The sequence below is a fragment of the Phymastichus coffea genome, unplaced genomic scaffold, assembly GCF_024137745.1.
Source record: "Phymastichus coffea isolate CEN01 unplaced genomic scaffold, Cenicafe_Pcof_1.1 PCOF00036, whole genome shotgun sequence".
Lineage (NCBI taxonomy): Eukaryota > Metazoa > Arthropoda > Insecta > Hymenoptera > Eulophidae > Phymastichus > Phymastichus coffea.
Window position 1 is genome coordinate 1416143 of NW_026706847.1, and position 27425 is coordinate 1443567.

General features: G+C 43.5%; 3 protein-coding genes and 1 long non-coding RNA gene across 6 annotated transcripts in view; 1 reads left to right on the forward strand and 3 right to left on the reverse strand.

Annotated features, from left to right (window-relative positions):
• Positions 1 to 6072, reverse strand: part of LOC131663480 (tubulin polyglutamylase TTLL5) — a 41136-nt gene extending 35064 nt beyond the window's left edge. Inside the window, exon 1 of the mRNA XM_058933916.1 lies at positions 5826 to 6072. The gene's annotated coding sequence lies outside the window, so the exon portion shown is untranslated. The remainder of the gene's footprint in view (positions 1 to 5825) is intronic.
• Positions 6073 to 8548: 2476 nt separating this feature from the next.
• On the reverse strand, positions 8549 to 11455 carry LOC131663525 (molybdopterin synthase catalytic subunit). Of its 2 annotated transcripts, none has more exons than XM_058933983.1 (8): positions 11316 to 11455; positions 10938 to 11084; positions 10417 to 10675; positions 9819 to 10122; positions 9640 to 9737; positions 9321 to 9553; positions 9146 to 9235; positions 8549 to 8935 (listed from the first exon to the last, which is right to left on the reverse strand). In XM_058933983.1, exons 2-8 carry the CDS (start codon positions 11076 to 11078, stop codon positions 8867 to 8869), a joined length of 1194 nt encoding a protein of 397 aa, XP_058789966.1. In that variant the 5' UTR covers positions 11079 to 11084; positions 11316 to 11455; the 3' UTR covers positions 8549 to 8866. The 2 variants fall into 2 exon arrangements, with proteins under 2 accessions (XP_058789966.1, XP_058789965.1); XM_058933982.1 differs by having other exon boundaries at positions 10372 to 10675.
• Positions 11456 to 13687: 2232 nt separating this feature from the next.
• On the reverse strand, positions 13688 to 16984 carry LOC131663470 (ankyrin-3-like). 2 transcript variants are annotated; one of them, XM_058933904.1, is made up of 4 exons: positions 16874 to 16984; positions 16347 to 16635; positions 15613 to 16070; positions 13688 to 15537 (listed from the first exon to the last, which is right to left on the reverse strand). In XM_058933904.1, the coding sequence occupies exons 2-4, from the start codon at positions 16579 to 16581 to the stop codon at positions 13951 to 13953; spliced, it is 2280 nt and encodes a 759-aa protein (XP_058789887.1). In that variant the 5' UTR covers positions 16582 to 16635; positions 16874 to 16984; the 3' UTR covers positions 13688 to 13950. The 2 variants fall into 2 exon arrangements, with proteins under 2 accessions (XP_058789887.1, XP_058789886.1); XM_058933903.1 differs by lacking the exon at positions 16874 to 16984 and having other exon boundaries at positions 16347 to 16865.
• Positions 16693 to 18923, forward strand: LOC131663471 (uncharacterized). Its single transcript, XR_009301857.1, has 3 exons — positions 16693 to 16806; positions 16877 to 17123; positions 18222 to 18923. It is a non-coding gene; the product is annotated as an uncharacterized LOC131663471 (long non-coding RNA).
• The last annotated feature ends 8502 nt before the right edge of the window (positions 18924 to 27425 follow it).

Here is a 27425-nt window from a genome sequence, read left to right on the forward strand (position 1 = left end):
CGAGCCGGACTTTCTTCGGATGAAAGGTTGCGATAAAACGAAGGTAACGCAAACGTTGACCTAATTGCCTTTCTTTGACGTGCAGTTGTTGAGAAAAAAAAAAAATAAGAGCGAATAATAATCTCAGTTCCACTCTCGCGCGTGATTACGATGACCGACGCGAAGCTGCAGAAAAGAAAACGACGAAAAGCTGTAATTTTCCGATGGAATCGCGCCGCTTAATGTACAATCGACCGGCGCACAATGGAGCGAGGGCTTTCGCTGATTCGAGCTGTTTTGCAACGAGTCCTCGAGTTATCGAGGCAGGCTTATTTGCCCGTCTATCCGCGCGTGGACATTTTCAAGAGGCTTTACGCCGCTGGATCGATTATGTCGGGGGTACGTGTTTTGTAGGGGCGTAGGTCCGAAATCCGAAGAACGACGCTCGAGTAATTTCACCGTCAAAGCTTGTAACGACGCTGACGAGAAAATGACGCGTCTAATTTGCGAGTCACGCATATGCATCACTCGATCATCCGAGAATGAAAATAAAACGACAAACTGCGTAGATCTACTTTTGAGTCATCTCGCTCGAAAAATATACGCGTATTCCAGTCGGGGTATCACCCTTTTTTTTTCGTTCCAGCTACATATCGATAGCCCAGCAAACTCACGCGAATTATGCAAAAAGCCCGGACAGTCACGGAAGTCCGAAACGCCCTAGCTTAGCAGGCAGCAGGTTTCGCCTATCTATGCAAATGTCCGGCAATCGGGCGTCTTCATTTGGCTTTCGCGCGACAACAGGTCGCCTTTCCCTCTCGTGTGGGCGTCGTTAAGCACACCATTTGTCAACTCGCCATTCAACGGATCGCGTGTTTCGCCCCACCCCCCGCCCGACCCGCAATCATCGATTACGTACGCGAAATTTTACGAGATACGGAAGGAAGGGAATAGATTTACGAGAAGTTTACGTTGGTTCGGGTGCTGGCGGTGAAGTGCTCGCAAAATTTATTGATTGAAGTTCTAAATAGCTAGTTAAACTTTCATTTGCAAGCTTGTTAGAGTGAAAGTTCGGTTAATTTAGGAAATGCCGTACGACAGCTTGATCACGATTGTTTTTAAGATGAACATCGTGCAGAGGTGATGTGCGCGTAAATGTAATGAACAGTTTATAAAATTCAAGTAAATTCAAAATTACACGAACATGTGCTTTTTCTCGTACATTCAATTACTAATTATCAAGCTTCGTGGGAAAATAGGTACAAAATCACATTCAATGCGTTTTAAACTTCTTCAGCTAGTTAAAACAAAATTTCACAAGTTTTTAACAATTGAATTTCTTCAATGATAATATTTCAATTTTTAATACCTCGCCGTCTTTACACATCCACCAACTCGTAATTTTCACGAGCACTCAATGTAATTTCCCCAGTGTCGTTCACGCGCAAGTTTTGTAAACCAGCTTTCACGGATACTTGCGGCAATGAAAGTTGCTAAAGCAAAAAAGTTGACCGGGATAGTCTTTCCGTTCAACGTGCATTCCAGAAGAACTAACATTGATTGAATCCGCAAGACCATCGCAAAGTTCCTTGGGGCAACATTGGAAATCGGAAATCGGCCGAGAAGTGACACAGACGCAGATTCTCTATGCTCAGCGTACGAATGAACGTCATCGCAGACAGATGTAATAGGAAGAATCGACGATGGGAATTTACGATAAGCACGCGAGTTGCGACGCGAGGGGCATTCCCGCCGCCAACGGAATTCGAGATTGAAGGGCTATCAACGAATGTAAATTGATCGACGAAACGATGCCGTACGCCAAACAGAAAAAAGAGTTTCCAGTACTCACGATACGACTTTGATGCGAACCCTCTTGGGAGTCGATTTGCTCTTCCGTTTATGATTGCCGTTTGGTTTAATCTCGAACCTCAACGAATTCATGATTATTACAAAAGAAAGTATATGCGCGCACACGAGCCGTAGACGGCCGACTGACCGACGAAAAGAAGTAAAGTGTGCGTCTCTCGCGCTCGCCATATAGTACTTGTGCACACTTGACTGTAACCCTGCGGGGGCGCGCGCGCGCGCGTACAGGCTGCGACAACTTTTCTCGCGTACACTGTACATGACGACTTTCACGGATTTTTTTTTCTTTTTTTTTCACGCGATTCTTTTTATTGGCGAACGAAAGAAAATACGCATGCACAACGAAACGCAAATGCAGGCGTGAAATTTATGAATCTAGTTTACAGGCGCAAGGGACTCGAGATCAGGAACGAGCAAACGAGTGAAAAAGAAAGAAAAATATGGCCTTCGGAGGTGTCCCGCGCGCAAAAATTAATTGTACAAGATTGTACAATTCTGGCGATTGTGTGAACTCACCTTCGGGCAAGTCAAGGCGACAACGAAAGACATAGAAACGGGGTCGCGCACGTCTAAACCCTCTCAAGGTGCCTGTAGCTCTCTTGCACTCGGAAAGCTCGCTGCGTATATACATATGCTTGAGAGACAGAGAGGCTACGCGCGAAATATTGATGAGGCTTGAAAGTTAATGCACGAGGGGATCCTCGGAGCGCCGTAAAGCGTGTCCTTCGAGGATCCAGCGGAGCTTTCGGCGTAAGACTCGATGTTTATATCGGGAGAAAACGTTGGGCGACACGCCGATAAATAACAGGACGCGCTTCTCGCCGTACCGATCGGGTCGTTGACGAGAATCAGCCGAGCAAAGTTCGTTGAAGCTTGAAAGTTGACAGAACGAAAGAGAGCCCGTGAGCGAAGCGTAGCGTGACGGACGCTCTGGGAAGTGGTTCGGGCGACGAGCATCGCACGCTGCCCACGTCGGAATCGACGATCTTTGCGCCGAAGCCGCGAGGGTTTTTCAAAACTGCTTTTAAAGAATGCCGTAGCTAATCAGGCCATTACCTCGCCGTGATTCTTGAAAAAATAAAATAGACAGATCCTATCGAACAATAGCATCTCGATAAAAATGCAATCCTTTTCATCGATTTCCGCTTGAGTCGACCCATTAACCTTCGACGGATAAAGGCACAATGAACTTGAGGCGACAAAGGCAGCGGATTGCTGCGCGACGTAATGGGGCTCAATTAGAAAAAAGAAAAAAAAATAGCCGACGAATCACACGAAAACGTTGACATGGCGCTCCAGTGACACAGTTCGAATGGTGGCAAGTGTAGCGATTACTCTTCCGTTCGGATGATTCGAGCGCGCAATGGTTCGATGGCTGCGCGCTAATAGCTTTTCGTTAAAGTCTATTCGGTAAAGTTATTAGCGTGACTGAGTCTGTGTATTTTTAGGTCCCACGACTCGCGGAGCGCGCGGGCGCGATTCCCTTCTATTTTCGACAGCAGAGCTCTTACGCCAGAAAGCCATCGGATTTTCCTTTCCGTTTCGAATTCGAACGCCGTGCCATCTCCGCGATCACCTTGCATTTCAACGAATTCACGTGGCGAACCAAGGAGCGCGCAACGTTTTCTCCCCCGTGTAGGCGTACCGCCGAATGAAGCGACGATCGTCGGCGGGGTGCGCGCGGCGAAAATTGGCAGTGCGCGTTTTCCAAACACATACATTTTTTCTTGCGGGCTGGAACGGCACGCTGTCAGAGGCCTTTTAACACAGTTTACGAGCTACGCCGCCCACGAGTTCTACCGCTATCCCCAACCCCCTCCACCGCTGTGCTTCGTACAGCTGTATAGGCGCGCGCTCGCGATTGAAAATTAGATAGCCCGCTCGAGTCGCTCAACTTGGAGGTTGCCTAAAATCTATGCATCCAGCGTTCATCGTACGCGACTGTTTTCGTTTTTGCTTTTCAATAGCTCGCCGATCTGGAGTGACGTTACAACCCTGTTTTTTCAATTAGATGGAATACGCGCGCGTGTTTCGCAACGCATTTCCAATCGGCGACCAGCGGCTCGTTAAGTATCAATGTCTCGTTATGCGTTTTATGAAAATGCAAATTCGTTTCGCAAGACGCAGCCCGTGTTGAGTCCTTCATCGACTCGCGGCTGCGAGAAATGATAAATCAATGCGAAGTCTATTAACGAGTACGACTAATGCGAGAAACTGTCAATGATTCCCTGTTATACGCACGCGCGCCTGACCTTTCCAGGGAAAGTATATACATTCGTACGTTTTATGGTTGACTATGAGAACGATGCGGAGCGCGCTTGAATGATCCATTGCGTAAAAATTGTTCCACAGCTTTCGCGGTGCCAAGCAATACCAAACTATACGTTGAAATACGCAAAAATAGACCGGCTGCCTCACAATTCTCACGTCGATGTGTACGCTCGCCGCGGAGAGGATGAGAGCGCAGTTTGCGGATCATGGACGTGACTCGAGACTTAATTATATTTGTCGGGGTCAATCCGCACCCAGCTGATCGAATTTTCGATGGCGAGTTGCTTCTCTTCTCCTCTTGTTTGTACAATCATTGCAAGTATTATAAGCTGTTTGAGCAGTGAAGCCAACAATCTGGATTTTTTAACATCAAAATCCATGGTACACGTAAAGAAGTACAAAAGCTTCGGTATCTAGGTTGAAATCCAGTAGCAAGCTGAAACTCGAATGACTCACGGTATTATGTATACAGGTATAGTTGAGGATCGTATATGCCAAAGTGTATACAAAGAATATTACATATTCCTATTGTAAAATTTGATCAGGTGATAACACGAATTTTATCAGGCGTATCGGTAGACAAATTTTTTAGGTAGTAATGATCGTGTGGACAAATTGTACTAGTTTATACATTGGAATAACTCTATCGCATTACTGTCAATAAATCTCGTATAAGAAAATGGAATTTGATAAGCGAAATTTGGCGGTCTATAATAAAGTCACTTTTGACTTTTAAAATATCATAAACAGCATATTGAGGAATAATTATGGCAGTTGATATTAAAAAGAAGAAACAGAAAGACCGTTGCCGAAATCAATGTAGCGATTATTGTTGCTACACAAATCTAACGTTCTTTAAAGGTAAATATCAAACAATGTATTCATCAAGTTCAGCTTTGATATATTACAGTAGAGCATGTTATTCAAAGAACAATATGCATATCGCAGCCGCTGCACAACGAACACCCATTGAATAGCAAAGAAAAATAAATAAACGCGAAATGATAATTCGACGCTTGTAAAAACAATCTTCGATGTACACTTGAGCCATTTTTTAAACGTGCCGGACAAAAACACAAGCTTTACGCATAAGAATTCCTGCTCTCATAAAGCCAGCAAGAAGTCTGGCTCTGAAATAAAGCATACATCCCGCTCCACGCAGAAAGCTAAAAGGAGAAGCACATAAGCGTAGAATTGTCTTTCGAGTGTTTTCTTTACCTTTTTTTCGTTGGAAAAAGCTCGTCTAGCCTTGCGAAACGGCAAACAAACGCACGATATCACGCGACAGCGCACACGCGGAAAGAGAGAAAGCTCGCTGTCCCCTCTGTGTCATAAAAAATAAAGCGATGGGGCAAGCTTTATAACATACCGGCGACGCGACGGCGGTACGGCGTGCAGAGAGAAAGAGAGAAACGCATACGAGTCGACGCTGTCACGCAGTGGCAGACGACGTGCCGCCCGCGTGTGCTCCCCTCTCTCTCGCTCACTCTCTGCGCGCGCGACACGTCCTTTTCTATCTCTCCCTCTCTCGCTTTCGCCCTAGCAATAATTCGCTCGTCAGAAGGAAATGGAAAGCGCGCGCCAAGCTTACAGGTTATAGACTTTCCGAGGGACGTATATAAGAAAACAAAATTCGCCGTGTTTACTCCGAGAGTTTGATCCTCGTTTCCCTCGACGACCGTTTAAAAGGACTAAGCGTGACTCACCTCGTGTCGCAGGATACAGTTCAAGTCTTGTGTAGCTGCAAACACAGGACCACACTGACACAAACAAAGTACAGCTGCAGCAGCAACAACGAAGACGAAGATAACGAACGACACGGGATGAAAAGGATATAAGCGTGATATCGCCGGTGGTGGACGCTGCAGCATCCTCACTTATAGTAGGGCATCTCGTTCGCAAGAGAGCACAGATCGACCACTACCACCACTCGAGCGTATGTTCGTATATGCTTTCGACACTACTCTCTGCTCCGCGCAGCAGCAACAGCAGCAGCAGCAGCAGCCAGCGCACCGCTACTCGCTATGTCTCTCACCACGATATTGCCATGCACACAGCCGCCTGTGCGCAAGAACCCACCAGTAACTAGTATCAACCACCAGAGCAACGCTGCCGCCTGTCTGCCGAAACGCGAACTATCAACGCTGCGTCGGCTGCTAGTTCGTTCCCTCTCTCCTCTCTCTTCTCTATATAAAGGACGATTATCCGTTGTTGTTGCCGGCTTGGCTTGCTTGCTTGCTGCTTGTGCGGCTGCTATAAGTGAGGTACAGACTGATGGGAAAGTTTGTTAGGCGCACGTAGAGGGGTTCGAGAGCAGCGCACGTGGCGATGACCATTTGTGCATGCGGACTGTGGTGAGAACGGTGCGTTCATCGAACGAGCTGATTTTTACTGGCTTCTGCTTCGAAAGGGGTCTAATAACAATTCTGCTTCATTAATTTGCACAGTTGATAGCTCGTCGATGGGAAACAACGCTATGAAATCAAGTCGCGCTTATTATCACTCGAGAACTGAATGTATTTCCAAATCTTGCTCGATCCACGTCGCTCAAAGTTTTTGTTGAATCTTTCCGAGTTTCGAGGCCAATCTGATAATCTTTGAAAATTAATTAATGGGCATCTTTCTCACGCACTAGAAATAATATACCTAATGGAGAAATATCATATCATATCATATCAGAACTTTAAGCGTTGTTTAATCTATTAAATTTGATTTATCTGAACAAAAGATCAAATCCTATTCGAAACTCGAAAAGTTTATACTAGTTTGCAGGAAGTTTAGGGAGTTTTTTTGCCGCGAGAGAGGGTGAATTGACAGAAGCACGCAAAAGGAGGCGAACTTGTCGCACAAGGGGTGAATAAGCCTCATGTTTATTACCTAGATATTTAGTGTGTAATTAGCATCGATTAGCCGAAGATTAATTTTTTTTATTTCATGATAGGATATGTTTTCTTTTTAATTATACCTCTGCAATTTCATGAAAGTTAAGATGTCTCGATACCATTAATCACTTTTGCTTTGCGTGGTAATATATCTGGCAGGGGTGGATTTCTTGAATTTCTATCCAGGTAACTTATAGTTCTTTTATTTTTTTTCCGTATATCCATATCGACGTTCCTTACGATACAATTTATGTATATGATAATGTTTAAAATAATTCAAGCATCTAACACAGTCTTATTGCATTAAGTGATCGATCGCTCGCAATTAAGCCTAATCCGTCGGATTGCCGTACCACGCGTAACTGCGGGCGAAATCCTTTATCGCAATCTCTATTACACCAAACTTTTTCCATTTATGCAAATATACATTCGAAGTTTTTCATTGCACATTTTTAAGTGAACATGAGAGAAACTTCAAATGCGCTGATTTTGTTGACTATATACTTTCACAATACTCGAAGCGTGAAATACAGTAATATTACAGACTTCATTTTTTTTTCATTAGTTCGTTTTACATCATTAATTTAATACATGCAAAATTCGACTCTTCTATGTCGGTAAATTTTTCTATATCGGTCTTTCAATGTCTGTCTGTAAAGCCATGACACGATATCCATTTATAGACATCGCATCGTGAAAGTAAATTCATTTTGGTAAATCTGATCAAGAAAGAAAAAAAATCAAACAAAGTTTGCGAAACTTGCAAGAGTTTCGTGGATAGCTTACTTCCGTGACGAGAGTCTTGGGTTATATAGACCAAAAGCGAGTGAGTTTCAAGGGAGACTGTACCTGTAATGTGTTAGGTCAATACAATTGCAACGATCCGCTAAGAAAGAGAGAGAGAGAGAGAGAGAGAGAGAAGGGGGAGGAGAAGAGCTTAGGCGTATATCAATTAGCTTTTAAGACGCCTTCGCAAAGTTTGTCGTATAATCCGACGAAATTTTCGAAATGAATACACTTATTCAACGTCAGTTGCCACGAGTGTATCTCGATTAAAATTTTGCTGCGTGTGTGCTGTGTGCATGGATACAGAGGGTGCCTGAAACTGACGGGTGATTAGATACATGCCCCGCTGTGATTTATAACTCCCCCTTGTGACCCTTTCTGCAAATGATGCGCTATGTACGTGATACATTGCTATTGAAAGCCGCATGGTATACACTTCCGTTGTCAGTCGGCAAGCGTCGGTTACAATTTCAAAATGTTTACTTTTTTTGTTTTGTAACAAGCGAATAAGAATCATTTAATAAAATTTGTTTGATTTTAAGTTGTAAACTAAGCGTGAGTTTTTGCTTTAAGTATAATGCTGAAGCTGGCAAAAATACTATTGGCTATTGGTAAGGATTGTTTTGTTACTCAAAAATATTTTTTTACTAAAAAATATTTATTGAAAACGATTTTTCTTTCCTATCACATAAAAAATTCTATTAAACATAATTATTATATATTTTACAAAAAATTTATTTTATAAAAAAATTAATGTACAATCAAAATAAGTGTTTGTTTCAATTACTACTTCTATATATAACAATTTATCTTTTTATATCAAAAATAAAAAATCTTCCAAAAAATTGAAAGAATTTCAGTTAATCTATCGTATTTCTAAAAAAAGTTAAGAAATAAAATGATAAGCGATGATTCGAAAAAACTATAATTATCTTAATATTAACTACAGTAAATTTAATGAAATCTACAATATCTACGAAACAAATAAATTAAAATTAATAATAGAAAAAAACTGAAATTAATTGTTTATAAGCATCGGCTGTGCGCTGAGCAACAAAATTTTCATCATTGCATTATTTTTACTTTCTTGTAGCATACCTATCTTCAAGCCCATGTACTTTTGGACCAATATTTATTGAAGAATGAGCCTGCAAATATAAAATCAATCAAAATTTTTCGACAAGCATAAAGAATTAGTTTTGAGAAGCAACTAGATAATTTTTCGTGGTAAAGTTAATTTCAAAATATTATCAGCATTAAGATAAAAATCAAAATAAAAGTTTATCTTCTGTAATGAATTAAAAAAAACGAAGAAAAAAATTGTAAGTAATATAAATTCCATTTGGCACATAACTTACCCTTTTCTTAGCTGGCTTAAAGTCTACTCTATCATAATTATCAGAGGAATTTCCGTCAAAACTTGTGACACTTTCACAATCATCGATGGACTGAAAAATATTATAGATGTAAATATTTACATTAAACCATTTAATTCAGTTATTTTTATAGATTCAATTTTCAATAAATATATACCCATAAATCTCGATATTCTGGAGAAAGACCTTCTAAAAATAGAAGGCGGTCTTCTATTTTTTTTATCCGTTGGTATATATCCCGAGGAACTGGTTTATTAACTCCTAATATTTTTTCTGTTGTTGATAATCTTTCTTCCAGAGCTGATGGATAATTGCCAGATTTGTTTTCAAGTTTTACTGGAATGACAGGTTTAATATTTTGATGGGACCATTGATTGTACACTCTGTGAACTAAATTATTATTAGTAATTTAAATTATTATTAGTAGCAACTAAAATAAATGATTATGCTATTACAAATAATGCCAAAATCTTTACCTTTCAAACGATTTTTAGAGTCATAGCCTCTCATAAACACTGCATTTACTCGAGCACAAACACATGTTGCTTCATCGTCCTCATTTTGAATTGGGGTTCTAAATCAAATGCAAATATTAATGAGCAATACCCAATTTAGAATTTAAATGAACCATTAACAATCAAAAGAAACATCTGACCTGTTGATGCAAAATTCATGCAAATTTAATGCGTTTACTTGTTCTCGTTTGCGTGAAATAAAAGATTCTATTCTACGATTTAATTCTTTAGCATCTGCTTTGATTTGCACTTGTTCAGGATCGATAACAAATTTATTTGCAGCATCATTTTCATTTATTGATGGAACTTCCACCTCTACTGTATTACAGATATTATCAAGATCTACGTTTTCTTCATTAAAAATTGTTAATTCATTATTTACTATAGTAAACACTTTCTTCTCATTAGAAATACAAGTTGTTTCAAATTTTTGTGTTGGGTCAGCTAAAAAATATAAACACAGAATAATGTTTTGATAATATTCTAGTTTATCAAGTTTGAACAGAATCTTCTTTTAAACAATTATACAAAAATATACAGAGTATTGTGCACAAAATAAAAATATAACATAACTCTGATTACTCCAAATATATAAACAAAATCTATTGAAAGCAATCAATAAACTAATTTAACAATTCTTATGAAAATATTATGTTAAAAATGAGTGCTGATTGACAAAAATATGTCATTTACATTTTGTCCAATAACACTCTTTGTTTTCTTTCCACTCTGGCTCACCATTTTCATATATTTCTTTTTTCCATATAGGTACTGAAGTTTTAACTGCGTCAATAGCAAACTGCACAGCTAGCAAGGATTCTTGGCGATGAGGTGAAGAAATAGCAATGACGATACTTGCTTGTGTAACAGGTACTTCTCCTAAACGATGAAATATTGCAATTTTTTCAATATTCCATTTTGAACGTATTTTATCACAGATTGTTTGCATTTCTTTTAAAGCCATAGTTTCGTAAGCTTCATACTCCAATTTCACAACCTGAGTTTTAAAAATATTATTACTTGATTTGTGCAATAAAATACAAAATTAAGACGTTTACAAAAAAATTACAAAACATAAACAAGAAGTTCTTTAATTGTATTATCTACCTTTTACATCTTTACTAATGTATGTATGGAAATTATATATCGATAATCATATAATAGATATTTAGAAAAGATTGCAGTGAAACCATTTACACATGATATACCAGATATTTTAGGGATTTAACAGATGATTGAAATTACATAATGTTGCATACCTTTTTTTGTTCGAAATTATCTCTTGTAGTTCCTATAAAACTTGATATAGCTCCACAATTTGGAGAAACAACAGATTCAATTATATTATTGATATCCAGTTTACAAAACTGCAGATGAACAATGTCTCTATTGTTAGCCATTTTATCCTGCAAAAATAAAATTACATATTTTAAAACAGTGGAAATTACTGTCCAACAACTTCAAGCGTATAATTTAAGTGTATATTGTTACTTCTTAAGAAGCAGTTAGATAAGCTAAACGACCTACACATAGATATATACAATTTGTCGTTTAATAAAATATCACTTCAGTATCATAAAACAGGATATTTTCAACAAAAAAAATCGCGTAAATGCATATAATTAGCGAATAAGTACCTCCACTAAGTGGTGGAATAACAGCAATTTGATCAGTCTCGCAGAGGTTAAGTACAACGTCGGGCTCAAGGAATTGCTCGTTTAGGGCCAATATGATGATATCCTGGATGCTTTCCAAATGAAAATCTTTGATAACGCGTGCCTTGAGTTCGGTGGATGACACAGAGGCTGAGATTTCAAGCTGAGATTCCTTCAGTCCAGCCAATTCACGTGCTTTGGCGAAGAACAAAACTTTCACGCGAGCAATGCATTCGCTGCTCATTGCAACTGATCACTTGTGATGCTTGCTCTACCTTTGATAGCTGCAGCTCGAAGAAGCCGTCAGTCAGCATCGTTATCTTTCTCTTTCCTCTTGGTCAATATTTAAGTAGAGAGAGAGAGCTCCCGAACGTTTATTATATGCCGGCGTTATATAATGCATTTTGATCACAAGGCGCGATCCACAATGACTGCATCCTGTATATGTACATTATGCACTAAGTAATACGTAGTGGTGATATTAATATCAACGCACCGACCTGTGCTGCCGTCGCTATACCGTGAGATTTATGTTACTGGTTGATGGTAACTTGACGTTACAATATTTACAGCGATAAATCCTTTTAATTTTGAACGATGCTGGCATATTGAAGGACAAACATTTGATAAATTAAATATCATTACGTGCACGTAATTGATTTCTAAATGCAGATGTCTATAAATAAATCGACTTAACTGATCATAACTGTATACATTTGAGATAAACTGATTATTACTTTTGAACGATTAATTATCTTTGGGATCAGTTCAAACTTACCATTTCAGTATATATTTAGATAGAAAAATATAGCTTTCCATTGTTCAATACTTGTTCAGTTCCTTTCATATTTCAAGAGTGAGTCACTTTTGTATTTTGGTAAAATGATTAATTCAGTCGCTCATCACACAAGTATTTATTATACTTCACGTTTGACTACGCGGAATATTTAAAATATAAGATTTCAGTTTTCACACATAATTTTATTTTGAGACACGAAACAAAACCATAGCGAGCTAATATGACAAAATGAATTATAACATTTACGGACTGTGCAACATTCGCTATAATTTTTCAATCGAATAACGTATATTACAAGCTTACAGTTTTGAAATTAAAGTACTGCAATTTACCGATAATTCTACTTCAGTGAGATATTACGATTCTCTTCTAATCTTTATTTCAGTACGTGTAATTAATTTTTTTAAGAATCGATAATCGACGTAGCTAAATATTTCTTCAGTATTATGGGGTAATGCAACAGCAATTAGAAATTTCACTTTCGTCTCATTTCTTTGTAATCATTGAAATGCGTTTTTAATAGTACTGAAGTAATACGGGTAAATGATTTGCCTTCGACAACAGTATAGCACATTGCGTGAACTTACTGTTTTTGAATAGAAATTACACCACGACCTTCAGGCCAAGACAAACAGCAGCATCTAATATAATACTGTCGTTGAATTATGAGATTTAGAACTGGTAAGACCCATTGTGTCCGAGCGTAAATTTTATCATTTCGAGCTCTCTCAGAAAAGTAATCTGGAATAGAAAGTGTCTAAGATGAATAAACCTCTCGAGCGCGGATGTTATGCATTTTATTTTACGAAAAATTATTTGGATCGTATTATCATTTAGTGCTAGATCAAATGGTATCTTCAAAAGAAATACCCCACACGGTATATCATATGAGCCTCCAATATGGTGTTGACTGTATTTTTCTTTTCAGTTGCCATCATCAGATGAGTTTTACCGATTACTCTAATATTAATATTAGCTTCTTGTTCTATTAGATGTCGAATGATCCCTTCATTCTCGATATGAAGGCCACAAAGCTATATAGGTCACTAAGATACATACACATTCTACGTGCAGTGTGGTGACCGTCAGTCGCTACGAATGTTAGTATCTTGGTGTTAGTTCGGTTTTTGTCTCTCTAATGCGCCAGACCACGTGCGGTGTTTTCACCAGAGTGAACATTTGCAGCATCTGTTTCTGTACACTTCCCTTCTCGCTGCTCTATGTTCTGTAAAGGTATGTGAAATATAATGGAACTGTTATGGAAATCAACTGCTTTCGTAAATGGCATTTGTAAAATAACGATGAAGGTAGCCGTATGAGGGAATAATAAGTCATATGATGGTATTACAAACATATAACATATCAGTTATTTTTGAAAGCATGCTTATAATAATTTAATTCTGTAAAGAGAAAACATTTTGTTGTTTATACACATTCCAATTGTAAATATAAAAATATATAAAAAATATATATAAAAATTTGTGAAAGTTAGAGATATTTGAAAATATTGTTTTCAGATATCAATTGAATTTTTGGAAAGGTATTAATGAAATAGTACAGTGTGAAATTAAAATTATCACAGTTTCATTAAAATTATCGCATAAACATTAACGCATTATATATATATAATCTGTCATAGCTTGTTATTCAAAATAGAAAAATATAAATATCTACTATTCAAAGTTGAAACGTTTCCATTTACAACAATAAATATCTGGTCATACAAAAAGGTTCTCGATTAATCTAAAATCGATATTAACGTGCTCAGAAAAAGAAAGAAAACATAAACATTCTATTTAAAAAGCCATTATACGCTTATTAACAAGGATTCTTTGGACTAGACATCGCTTCAATGACGTTCTCCATATCGACGACGGTGAGAAAATCAAGAACTCTGTCGGCAGGCACGGCCGGCAACTTCAAGAGGTCGACGAGCCTCTCGAAGGCGGCATCGAGCAGCGGCGCGTATCGCACGGCGACGCGATAATTCTTGTCTAGCATGTCCGCGTACAGAGGAAAAATCTTCCTCAGCGGGCTCTCTTCCGCGGGAACCTCGACTCGCGCGTGATCCGCGAAAATGACGCAGGGCGCGCCGTTGGACACGAAGTTGGCGAGCCAGCGCCGATTGCCACGGAGGAATTCGTAAAACGTGTGCTCGTCGCTCAGCCTCGTCAGCCTCATCCTCCGCACCTCGGCCTGGCAGCGTTCCGCAAACTCATCGTCGTCCGCGACGAGCATCTTGCAGTACCGGCGATCGAGGGGCATAGCGGCGGCGCGCCTACGCGCGAAGTGCCTGGCAAAGCTCTGCGCGACCGCCCGGTCGACCTCGTGGAGGTGGACGTCGGCGGTGTTGGCGCCGTAAACGAGCAGTTGGTCGACGCAGTCGGCGAAGCCCCCGTCGGCGGCCAGGCGCAGCGGCGTCTTGCGCGCGGGGCCCGCGGCTGCGTGGACGTCGGCCCCGGCGGCGAGCAAGTGCTTGACGAAGACGGCGCAGCCCCTCTTGACGGCCACGTGCAGCGGCGTCTCGCCGGTTTCCGAGTCGCTGGTGCACACCCGAGCGCCGCCGTCCAGCAGCCGGGCGAAGATGGTGTACGGGTAGCCGCAGTAGACGAGCCGCGAGTGCTCGCTGTCGACGGCCAAGTGCAGCGGGCTGCGGCCGCGCGCGTCGAGGGCGTCGACGTTGACCGAGTGCCGGAGCAGGGGCCCGAGCAGCCTGGCGTGGCCGCGGCGCACGGCCACGTGCAGCGGCGTCTGCTCGACGCAGTCGCGCGCGTTCGCGTCGGCCCCGTGGCGTAGCAGCAGCTCCACGGCGGTGTAGGAGCCCTGCTTCACGGCGAAGTGCAGGGGCGTCTGCAGCGTCGCGTCCCTCGCGTCGACGGCGGCGCCGCGCTGGAGCAGCGGCTCGTACAGCTCCTTGCGGCGGCATTCGATGGCCATGTGCAGCGAGGTCTTGCCGAACGCGTCCTGGCTGTTCACGTCGGCGCCGTGCTCGAACAGCATCTCCAGCGCGCGCAGCTTCCTCCCGGAGATGGCGCAGTGCAGGGCAGTCGCGCCGAACCTGTTGGCCGCGTCGACGCGCGCGCCGCGGCGCACGAGCATGTCCGCGAACTCGGCGTCGTCGTTCTTCACCGCGTAGTGCAGCAGCGTGGCGCCGCCCAGGCCCCGCTCGGTCAGAGTCGCCCCGTGCTGGAGCAGCGGCTCGAGCATGTGCTTGTGGCCGAACTTGACGGCGTAGCACAGGGCGGTCAGCTCGTTGAGGCTCTTGTCGCGCACCCGAGCGCCGTGGCGCAGCAGCAGCTCGGCGCTGTCGAGGTGGCCCAAGCGCGCGGCGTAGTGCAGGCAGGTCTCGCCGTACGAGTCGCGCAGATTTGCGTCGGCGTTCGTTCGCAGCAGGAAGTCGACCATCTGGAGCGGCAAATTGAATGGGTCAACAAATCGTTGAGTGAACTCAATTTTGACAAAGTGAAAAAAGCAGCTAACCCGGATGTTATTGCACTCGATAGCCCAATGAAGCAAAGTTGACTGCCTCTTCAAGTCGTAATCGTGGACGGGCTGATTGACGTCGCCGCCGTGATCGAGGAGCAGCTGGACGAGCGGTATGCAGCCGGATTGCACGGCGAGCGTCACGGGACTGAAGCCACGTGGTGTTTGGGCGGCCAGCGAGGCGCCGTGACGCAGAAGTATTTGGGCGGCGTCGTAGCGCGCGAGTTGTGCCGCGAAATGTAAGGCTGTGTTGCCGTCCACGTCGCGGGCGTCGATGTCGGCGCCGGCGAGCAGTAGACGCTCCATCATCTCGTAGTCACCACGACGGATCGTCAGCTGGAGCGGCGTCTGCCTGATTGAGTCTATACCATCGTTTATCGCAATGTTCACCCGGGTGACCGTTCGCATCAACTCCTTGTACCATGTGGCCTCTTGCTGTTGTCCTTCGCTATCGACTGCCAACAAGCACTTCGAACGTTAATTTCTGCCCAGTCGTTTAAGTGACGGTTAATGTTTTGAATCAATCGCTCGCCTCCACTTTTCAAACGACATCGACTACGTGTAACGCGCCGGTCATCGCGCTATGATTTTTCTTGCGCTCGGCGAACCGACGATACTTCAACTGTTGTTATAGCAATTGAATCGAAGAAATGCCGTTGAAAAGTCGAACGAACGCAATCGAGTTACTGGCGGAAAAAAAAAACAAGAAATGAAAACTGAATCAAACATACCAAGTGTCATGATGCTGCAACGTGTAAAATTGTGCCTCTGATCAGAGTTAATCGTTGTGGTCGTCGTATAAAAGACAAACGATCGTCGTGCCGGTCCGCAAAGCCGGTGCGCACAGCGCGCCGTGGTGGCGAAATTGCGCGGGAACACGGCTGCATTGCCAATGGCAACCTTGGCAGTGGGCCTAGACGTGCATATCTCCATTGCTGTCTTCTCGCTCGACACTAAGTTCACCATCTTCGACAGCTTATCGACGCTTGGCGACAACGACCACGACCTTGATTCACCGAGCTGCGGCCAATGTTTACATTTTACACACATTTGCTTCGCTCACTTTATCACCAACCACAACTCGAGATAACGATGCACTGTGATAATTTCAAAACAACCGTGGCAAAAGAAAAGGAACACACGTTGGCGCAAAAGCTCAGCGGTTCAACGCCGATTACCCCGAGGATTCAGGTACGAAAAAAAAGTCGACTCACAAAAGAGGTAGCATTGACAATCACTCGGAAAAATCGTCACTTACCAGCCAAGCAACGTCGCACCGATTACATTAACAAGTGCGGAGCAGCAGCGGCAAGTGAGCGAGCAGACGGCAGTGACAACACGAGCGTACAACTTTCATGACCGCTCGCTCTGGCGCGCGGGGGTGATATGGAGCAGTGCCGTCACATGGTACAACTTATATAGCCTTGGCGAGCCAGTCGCGCCAGCTACCCTCCACTCATTCTTTCCCGAGGCAATAGTACCAGACAGTCGCTTAAGAAGCAGTAGGGGTAAGTAGGCTTTCTCTTTCTCTCTCTCTCTCTCTCTCTCTCTCTCTCTCACTCAGGTGTGCTGGACTGGAACTTTAACGAGAGAAAGGGGAGGGGATACACGTGTACAACTTACAAACGAGTCTCTCGATTACTGTTACCTAATTGCTCACCGCAGACCCATTGTCGTCCTTGTCAATCGGCGTGGCGCTGCCTCGAATTCGCTTTACCTTCTCGACAATACCCAACTTTTTCTTCCAAATTTATTCTGCCTTTTTTTTTTCTTCTTACGGCAATGGTTATACTGTCGTTTGCCGCCAGTTCGCTCGCGCGCGCGTCTTGAAAGACTTACAAGTTGCATAACAAACCTATGAGTGTACGCGCGGATTTGATTTGAGACTGTTTCAACAATAATGTTATCCAAACGAGAACACTTGCGCGAAAGCTGCGCCCATATCGCGCTAGCGCTTATGGATTACTTTTTGCGCAATTATTTTTAGCGCTATTGAGTACTCCTGTTTTCAACCAAGTTACATTTCGCCAAGTTTCACGATTGATGAACAATTGGAAAACGTTTTTCTACGCTGCAACGAAAGGTCGCTGTTGTTTTGCCAGCTCACTCGTGAACGCTGCTCAAGAATCAAATCTAATCTTGTGTTTGCCCTGTTTTTCGTCTCCACATATACGTCTGAGTTTTAGAAAATCGCTGCTTTGCCTTATCACCCGGCCTTACGGATTTTTGGGAACCGGAAAAGTTCGTCATTAGTGCGTAGCATAACAAATGTTCCGAGGCTTTGAGTGAATTTTTCAGCCGTGCGTGTTCTAGATAAAAATCCACTCAGCTAACATTCTTTAATGGCGTTTACCATATGATTATATCATGTCAGATCAGTCAATGGTTCTGTATTTTCTTAAACTATCGTCTAATGTTATGTTTGAGTATCCTCTTGATTTGAAAAAGCACTCTTATCATCCTCTATTGATTCTATATAAAAAAAAATTTTTTATTTTAAAAATGTCATTCGTGAATTGATTGAATTCACTATAAATAATTGTGCATTCACTATAAATTTGTAAATAATATTGAAATGAGGTTCACAGTGGAAAATTAATTTACAGCTCAAGATAATTGAAGTTATTATCTTGGTGGGAAATGAGAATAGCTAAGCATATTGAAGATGCCATATTATATAAGGAAAGAGAGAGAGAGAGAGAGAGAGAGAGAGAGAGTAAGAGAGAAGAGAGACAAAAGGAATAGACAATGCGGTACGTCGCAAGTAGTTGGAGGGGATGGTCAGCCACGTCGTCTACGGTCGGCTAGGTGTTTTTTAATATCTGTCTACGGACGGTACCGTGTCTGTTAAGTTGTCTGCCCGCCGGATTATAATGATTTTTGTGGCTATGTGCACTTATATTGCGACCATTGCGGCGCCCTGCAATCGAACTGCTACATCGCTTATCTTCACCACTACATACTTTTGGCGATCCTCGTTATACTTTTATATATAATCTATTACTATATTACTGTCTGGCATACAAGATAAGGTGACCTATCCACTGTCTTCTAGGTAATTGCCGAAAAATTGCATGTCTTTTTTGTTCTAACGAGTCTTTTGAGAATTATGAGGTTTTAAATGTTTCTGTCTAGTTGATGAAATTATTGTTAAATAAGCCACCACATTGTGGTTATATGATCCCGTTGATATATTAATTATTGATTTATTTTTATAATGCGAAGAAGAATGATGTTTTTAAATAAAAATTACAATTAATCGATGTTTAACAAAACTAATCCACTCAACACAAATTGTAATAATGTAAAAAAAACGGAGTCGGATTTATCATAATAATCATTAATCAATTATATTTTAGAACATAATATAACCGCAAATAGATTAACATATTGCACAATAAATTTTTTTGTAATGTCGAAAGTCATTTCTTCTCTGTAATCGAGACGTAAGTTCGATAAATATCGCGCAGCAATTCACACCGCTACGCGCAGCTCGAGCTTGACTCACTCAGTTGATACATGCGCGCGAGTTTGAAATCGAAAGGGCGAAGAAATGAATACAAGCAAATGCATAAGCACAATAAGTCATTGCCAGCAACGTAAATGACGACGATAAACGTAAAATGTGTCTCGCCGCGATTTCATCGCCAATGTCTGCAGCAAACCCGTCTGTCGTCCATTAATCTGCACGAGATAGGTTAACACTGTGATTAGCAGCGCCTTGAAAGCTGAAGTAACGACCGGCGGACAATCTGATTTGACAGCAGCAGTGATGACGCAGTCACCTGTTGGCAGCAGCCTAGAGACGACTCGACGCGTCGACGTCGAAAACGTCGTCTGCGCGACGGCCAGCGGCGCATCGAATGGGGTCAGGCTGACTATACGTTGGCTCGGGAAAATAGGGTCAGCAGCAGTGTCGAAGAGGAGGAGACCACCCACACATCTACACACAGCGCCGTCTCTCTCTCTCGCTCCTCGGTCGGTCGGTCTGTCTGTCTGTCTGTCTCTCTCTCTCTCTTTCTTTCTCTCGATCCCATTTTCTCCCGCTCATTTGCATGCAGCTTGCTCCGGGATTTTTTAGGTTCAACAGCTTAGAAAGAGAGAGGGAGAGGAAGAAAGAGATTCTTCTTTTTTTCTGTTGTTAAGTCTCTCAACTTTTATTTTACTTGGCGAGCTTCAGCTAAAATAGAAGGGCAGAAAGGCGGAGGAGGGGGGGGGGGGCTGGCTCTATGGATCGATTACTTGTTTTGGTGCGCACGGCGGCTTAACGCGTTCCGTGAAATCCGGGCGGCTAGATAGCTTTCCGGGTCGAGAGAGAGAGAGAGAGAGAGATCCAACTCCGCAAGACTAGGGAGGTTTAACGAACGCGGGAGAGGATGTAACCCATGTTTCACAAAGAGATGTATTTCATTAGACTCTTTTTCGTTCTTCGACTTGTTTTGTTTTCCACGCGAACGTAGCATACACGGATCTCGGCTGGATTTTTCGCTTCCAGCACGCTCGAGCTCTTCCATTCATACGCATGCACGCCCTACACGCACTGTGAATATCAATTACGCTCAAGCAATCACTCATTGAGAAGAACCACCGTTGTCATTGCGAATAAGGCGCTGATTTACTTTTGTCGCGCGCCCCTAGAAATTGATTTGATATGTAGTGCGCGCAGACACGTAATTTTTGGATTACGCGTCGCAGTGATTTTGAACACAGGCTGGCGATGGGGATCTTAATATGATAATCGGTCGTGCGGATAGTTAGCCCTCCACCGGTAACAACGAAGTTCACTGCCCGAAATTGTTATCGTCGCAATCATCGAAAAAGGGCGCGTATAATAATCAATATACGATCGACGCACGCACGCTGTCGGGGGGAGGAGACTGGCATCGATGCGCCCTGTCTACGTGTGTACGCGTAGTCCGTATGGCGTAGCAGAAAATTTGATAAGGCAACTCCCAACAGTTGTCCTTTCGAGAGCTTCTCGCGTATAAAAGATAGTTTTTCAAGTGACCGTCACTGCCTTGGCCACGAGATTTTTCTTTCACTGTTAAGTACAACTGGCTGTTCTTGCTTCAATCGGCAATGAGGAATGCGATATATTTCTTTCTAAGTTCTTGCTGAGATTCGAAGAACGTGGAATCTAAGTACGCATATATAGGGATTCTCAGGCTTGCGGATTCATTTGCCGGAGGGTAGTTTAAGTATGATTTATGAGCTAGCCTAGAAAATGATCGCGCTTCTCTCTCTCTCTCTCTCTCTCTCACGCACACACACTATTACTAGACTAAGTACGCGCTTTGCATCACTCTCTAATCCTCATTTTCACACAAATATTCGGTTATCTTTCAGTCCTGATCTTCATTTCTTTTTTTTCCATCCTCGTCCTACTTTCGAGAATTTGCCCGTTTGTGTAGTCGTTTTTCGACAGCTCGGTAAAAATGAACATATTCCCGAAAGCGAAGAAATGTTTTAAAAATCAAATCACGTCACATTTGCATATTATAATATATTACGCACGGAAGAGACTCGAATGAATTATTTCTGATAGTTGCGCTAAGCTTCAATCATTTATATGTACCGAGGTGCTCTTCTGACCTACTACATATCAGATTGCGCGTCGTGAAGTACGCCAAGTTCTGTCCTCGGATTGACATCTACACGATATGATACGGAGTTTAAAATCAAGCCCTATGACCCGGCAAATAAAAAAATTGCGCTACAAGTGTCAAGTCTTTTAGCGTTTCTTTTGAATTCAAGGAATATCGCTCGTAATTAAGATACTTCGGAAACTCGAAGTATTCGAAAAGGTAAAAGTAAAAGCGCATAAAGTTGCACGAAAAAAAAAAGGTCAGCGAGGCCTTTAAAGCGGTTTTAATGAGTCCTGCGTATATAAAAAGCGCAACTCCGCGCGCAGGATTATATTTTAAAATGAGCGTAGTCGGCATTTGAATACGAATGGGCGCGCGTTTATTTCGGGCCTGCGCTCGTGCACCGCGCGTGAATAATTTCGAGAGCTCGCGCGGGATCGCGTATACGGCGACGATAGATCGAGGCGGCATTCTTCTCTCTCTCTCTCTCTCTCTCTCTCTCTCTCTCTCTCTCTCTCGTTCCACATGCGCGGACGTTCGCTCGTCGAACAAAACTTCCGCCTCGTCCGAGACGGATGTGTCGGCGTCTTCGTCGGGCGTAACGGTAACTAATTTTAAGCATGTATCCTGCAATTGGCCGACGACCACTGTGTATAACTTGGACAGCAAACTTGATAGCTGCATAGTGCATTCAACAGGAATCCTCCTGCTCTTCTTATTTATCGTTTCGCTAGAAATTCACGATGATGATTCCAAAGTTTTTCAGCGTTTAACACAAGAGAAAACGCATTGCGGTGTCGGTGGAACAAGTTTTTTGAACACCCTCTTCAATCTGCCCTCTTTTTTTTTTGCCAACGAAGTCACATCGCGCGTCAAAAAGTTTCGCATTTTGATCAACAATGAATCTCACCAGAATGGCATTCACAGAAGAAGCATTATTTTCGAGAAAAAGTCATGAAAGTGCCATCCGTCAAATTAACGCGCACGCGACCGAAAGAAAATAGAATCGATCTAAAGACCAGGAAGGTCAGGGAGTATTGCAGAGCGAATTCTCTGCGTACCGCGGCCGAAAATAAAATAAGAAGGGCCGTGGGAGAATCAAAATGTCCAAATGTAACAAGACACGATACACGCATAAATTTTCATCTGCTATAGAGTAAAGAAGTCGAGGGAATGCGCGCCGATGAAAAGTCGGTGCGGCGGCGCGAAGCGTATATATCGCGCTCGCGCCCCGCGGTTACCGCGTGGCGTTACGATGTTTTTCGTTTTACCGCGCGGCCTGCCACGCACGCGTCGTCGTCTGACTTAATCCCGCGTTGACTACCAGACGTTGCGCGCCTCATTACGACTGAGTGGATTTTCACGCCGTAGCTCCCCTGCGGATTGTCCTGATTGTTTTGTATATGAGCGCGGCTTCGCCCCGTTTACCTGTGACTTTGGCTGATTATGATTTACCATGGGGATTATGTTGGCCAACCTACGACTCTCTGCAGCATGTTTACTTTTTCATTCGACTGTGACCCTAACAAAATTTGTACGTTATGTTTTTTTTATTTTTATTCCTTGAAAAAAACATTGGAAACAACGAAAATATAAAAAAAAACAGACAGCCTTCCTTAAAAACCAAGCATACCATGTTTCTGACGGTAACCTGAACATTTGCGAAGGAATTTCATAAAAATCGCTTTCAAAAGAAACGTCACGTCCTTTTTGAAATGCTCTATAGCGCGATCGCAGCTTTTATTCCCTCCACTAGCTCATTCACTCTCTCGCAAACGAACAAACCCGCGCGCGCATTCGCAATTATACGAGCGGCTCGTTTATCCACTTTTAAATGAAAATAAGAGCGAGCTGAAAATAAAGTGACCTAATGGAGCAGCAGCAGCGGCGGCGGCGGCGGCGGCAGCTTCGCGCAGCCATTGATAAAGCATGCACCTTTTACAGAGAGAAGCGAAACTAGCGGCTGTGCAGTGTGGGGCAAGGACAAGCTTGGCGCCTTGGAGCGACGCGGCGTGCAGTCGTTAGCCTGCTGCCGTTTCCCGCGCTGCGCGACGTTAAATCTATGCCGCAATGCGCGCACGCACACACAGACGCCCGCGCTGAACTTGGGTGCCGTCGCTTTGGAAAGCCATGTTAGTACGTCGTTGACGCGCGCGCGCAAGGCTATTCATAGAGCTGCCATTGCGAGGCGCGCTTTTGATCTATATTCCAACAAATCGCAGTGGACGTATGTCGTGAAACTGTACGTGGAGAGCAGGCTCGCTGAGCCGCGTCGCGGTTCGATGCGCGTATGTATAGCGTTAATTTGCGGGCGTTCGATGGCGCGCGATGATCGTGAAAAAAAAACTGCTGGCTTGTTCTTCGCGAGGTTGTTGCAGCGGCGTACGGCCGCGAAGAAAGAACAACAACGCTGCAGTTATTAAACCAAGCGATTGAGTAATTACGAAGGAAGACCTTGCACGACCAATTTAAATGGTTACAATTTCTCAAAGTCCTGCGTTATTGCCTCCCATTACCAAACGTTTTGCACTTTTATAATGCAATTTTAACAAAACGTTGAACAGTTAGTACGAGGGGTCTCTTAAAATTTCACTCGAAATTCAATTCCTTTCGTTTAGTGAGTTTAGCATAATTAAAATACCTCGGTCGAACTGATAACATGAAAAGAAGACGCAAGAAGGATCAAATCCTAAATTCACGACGCAATACCACTTAGTTGTAAAATAAAAAAAAAACCATCGTGCTCGCGCTATGGCGTCGTGTATGTGTACTATTCTATGACGATGCATGCAGGTGCGAGCGCACGTGTGTCCTGTGTTGCAGACAATTTCCTGGCCTAGAAACGGCCTTTTGTCACGCTTGTCTGTCTTCCTTCACACAGAACATTGCGCGGACACGCGAGAGCGCGAGCATCCATTGCAATAAGAATTCGAGTATATACGTGTACAACAGCGAGAGCACGTTGAAACTTCTCTCCTTGCGATCCAGAACAGCCTATTACGCGGATTAAAAGTCATCGAGTCTCATCAAGACACACCTTCGTCTTCCTTTTTTCCCCGCGCGCAGTCGATGGCAAATTTGCAACACCCATGCATTTGCATAAAATTCATTCTCGCCTGCGCCCGCGAGTCTATTGATACAAATGAGAAAGGCACACACACACACACACACACACACACACACACACACACACACGTATGAGCGTGCTCTAGGCAATGCGACTATCAACTATTCATAAGCGGCACGTCAAATTGAGCAGCGATTATTCCAAGACTGTGGAACTTGAACTTTGTCGCTGCGCGCATGCAGTCGGGATAAAATATTGAAGGGAGGAGGGAGAAAAAAGACAGTTGCAACGAGGATGTGCGCGGGGAAGCCAATATTATTGATCAGCCCGCGCGCACACGTGCGCGAGCACAAATAGCCGTCTCGCGCGATGTAGTTCGCGCTGCTGTTACACGCGGCGTTTACAGACGCGGGCGCTCACGAGCATGCCAGCGCGCTCGTAAAACTTAAGACGATTCCATCCGTGCAACTATGCGCCGCACGCTCGCAGTCCAACATTGTTCCGACCTGCGATTGATTGTTCTGATTTAAACTTTCACCTTGCTGACGGCTCCCTTTGGACATCCGCCGCTTTCTTTGTTGGAGAGCTTCGCTATTGAAAAATAAACTCGCCAGCGAGCTTTCAAGAATACGTCCACCCGACGATCGTGCCGCGAAAGTCTGTAACAATTTTTACAACTATCCGAAGCTGGGGCTATATGTGTGTAAGTGTGGGATAATTTCATAAGATCTGGGCTCAGAGATTTCAATTAATAAATAGCAGAATTAATCGATAACTAATATTATTCACCTCCAACCGAGACTCCAACGAACCCGGTAAGAGACGCGCCGTGTCGTTACACAATCGGGTCTCACTTCGGACTGATGCTAAGGGTTGTTTGGGGCCCTCTTTCGCTCTATCGCTTTACAGAGGTGTATCCCCTCTCGCACTTTCACTCGGTAGTGTTCCACTTAACTCTCTCTCTCTTACTCAAGGACGACCCGACTCTCTCATACTCTTTGCTCTATTGCACACATATGCATACAACTACTATATATGTATATAATATTCATTGCCGGCGTGCGATTAATTATTCATGCCGATGGATAAATATCGCTCTAGTCCGAAAAAAAACTAGGCCATTTGCATGACTGCGCTCATCTTCGGCCGAGGGCGAGCAAACCCACTAGTTCCCTCTTTCAACAATCTTGTCGAATCGCTGCAGAGAGCACATAGCTTTAATAACCCACTTCAAGAGAAAGACTACTTGAAATCTAGTAAAAATAAACCGAAAGTCCATCCTACGTAAACGCTCAGAGTCGTATACCGACGGTAAGCCCATTGGATAGTAGCCGAGATTGAGCGTTCAAACGGCACTTGTATACTTTTCGCTTGACTTTTTAAATCTCTCGGCCAGCTAATTTTATTATCGCGATACTTTGGCTTTGGATCTGCATTTGACGGAGAACCGAAGCTGCAGAATGCCACGAAAGAAAGAACTCACGGCTGTTGTCTTGCCGTGGAGGAAGAAAAAAACGCGACTGTCGATCAGTGCGACGCGCGCATAAATATGCAAATGCGGTTCGAATAAACTGCCGATGTGCTTTGAGCAATTTTTTGCTCAACCCAAATACTTCCTGCCCTACCGGACAGTATCGAATCGATATCATCGCCGAGCGAAAAGAAAAAAAGAATAGTCAACTGTTTCCTACGTCTATTATCGAGAGACCAAATAACATCTGTCCGTAGAACGGAGGAAAGCCGTACGTTCGACAAGACACTGCTGCTACTGTGACGAGAATTTAGAAGTATCTTCGATTGCGGCAGTCCCTCGCCAATATTTCACGAGACATTACAGCCATAAGCTAGCAACGAGTAAGGAAGGTATAGTCAAAACAGGCGGACCAATGCGGAAGGCAACTGTCAATTGCTGTACAGCAAAAGGACAACACTTTCAATCGAGTTGTACCACGAGTTTATACAATATATAAATTCTTGCGTTAACTTAATCCAGTTATAAATCGATGAGTATACAATAAATCTTATATATTATATAAAACTTGAAATTCTAGTTCGGCCTCTGAAAAATTCATTCTACACTAGCTTTACCGATGGCGAGTGTTTTTAATAAGTTAACGGATAGACGCGACGATTTTCGATTTAGCTCGTTCGATCGTTCTACGAATTCATGGCCAGCGCGCGCGTGTTGTTGGGTAACGCCGCGCCTTCTTTAATTGCAAAAACTCACGTGGCGTCTTTTTCTTCCTTATTGCTGTCATTTGTTAGATTGAGCGCGTGGAGAGGGAGGGGGCATTACGCAACGCGTGCGACCTGATGATTTATTCCATAAAAACACTGACTATAGTCGCTCGATCGATCGCGTATTCGATTTCCAACGGTCTATCGTGTTTCACATGACACGTTCGCTGGCGCACAATCTTCACTTGATTCGGTGCGTTCTTTTACATTCCTCGGATTACTCGATGGCGCGAGGTGAAACAATAAGCCGCGTGTCGGAGGAAGAGGGGAAGGGCGGGAAGAGACAAACAAGGGAACCGCCAATAATTGAAATGAATGACGATTTAAACGATCGAAAAAACCTCGCGTTTTGCATCCAACTAGCGTACAAATCTCCATCTGCTGCCAAATATCTGGCGCACATACTCGATCGTTACGGCAGTCTACGTCGATAATCCGTTGCCACTGGAAATTCACGTTTCAACATCAATGTCGCGGCTTTTAGCATTGCGAGAAGGGGGGGGGGGCAACGATGTTTTCTGGCGAATTTGGAAAATGGGCCGGGTGCGGGCAGGCCCGTCGATTTATCGGACGTACGCCGACGCCGCTGGCTTAGATTCACTTTTGATGCGTTAATGACTTTCCCGGCCGAGTTGGCTCGCCCGCGCGACAGCTTACGTATCTCGCGTCGGTGTAAGCGCACACGACGCGCACTCGCGACGCACGGCTCGCCATGCAAAAGAGGTGCTTGTGAATTTCAGGCGGCTCGTTGTCAAAAACGCTCTACATCGGGCGCCCGAGATGGGGCATTTTCCGCCGCGCTTGCGTCATCGAGAGATACGCTCGGCGGGCAATGTCTTCGCGACAAGCTTAAATAAAAAGTTGCTCCTCGCTGCTCTATAGCTGCATCAGTATTTCAATGAAAGCAAATCTTGCATTCG

Bases quoted from the DNA above. Each gene is read 5' to 3' on its own strand.
- LOC131663525 (XM_058933982.1), bottom strand. From the start codon at position 11,078: ATGGCTAACAATAGAGACATTGTTCATCTGCAGTTTTGTAAACTGGAT. The intron at 10,676-10,937 runs GTATGCAACATT...TTTAAAACTCAG, and splicing joins ATAATTTCGAACAAAAAAAG to GTTGTGAAATTGGAGTATGA. The intron at 10,123-10,371 runs GTAAATGACATA...TATATTTTTTAG, and splicing joins AGAGTGTTATTGGACAAAAT to CTGACCCAACACAAAAATTT.
- LOC131663470 (XM_058933903.1), bottom strand. From the start codon at position 16,665: ATGTGTGTAAAATGTAAACATTGGCCGCAGCTCGGTGAATCAAGGTCG. The intron at 16,071-16,346 runs GTATGTTTGATT...GCTTGTTGGCAG, and splicing joins TTGCAGCATCATGACACTTG to TCGATAGCGAAGGACAACAG. The intron at 15,538-15,612 runs GTTAGCTGCTTT...TTGCCGCTCCAG, and splicing joins TCGAGTGCAATAACATCCGG to ATGGTCGACTTCCTGCTGCG.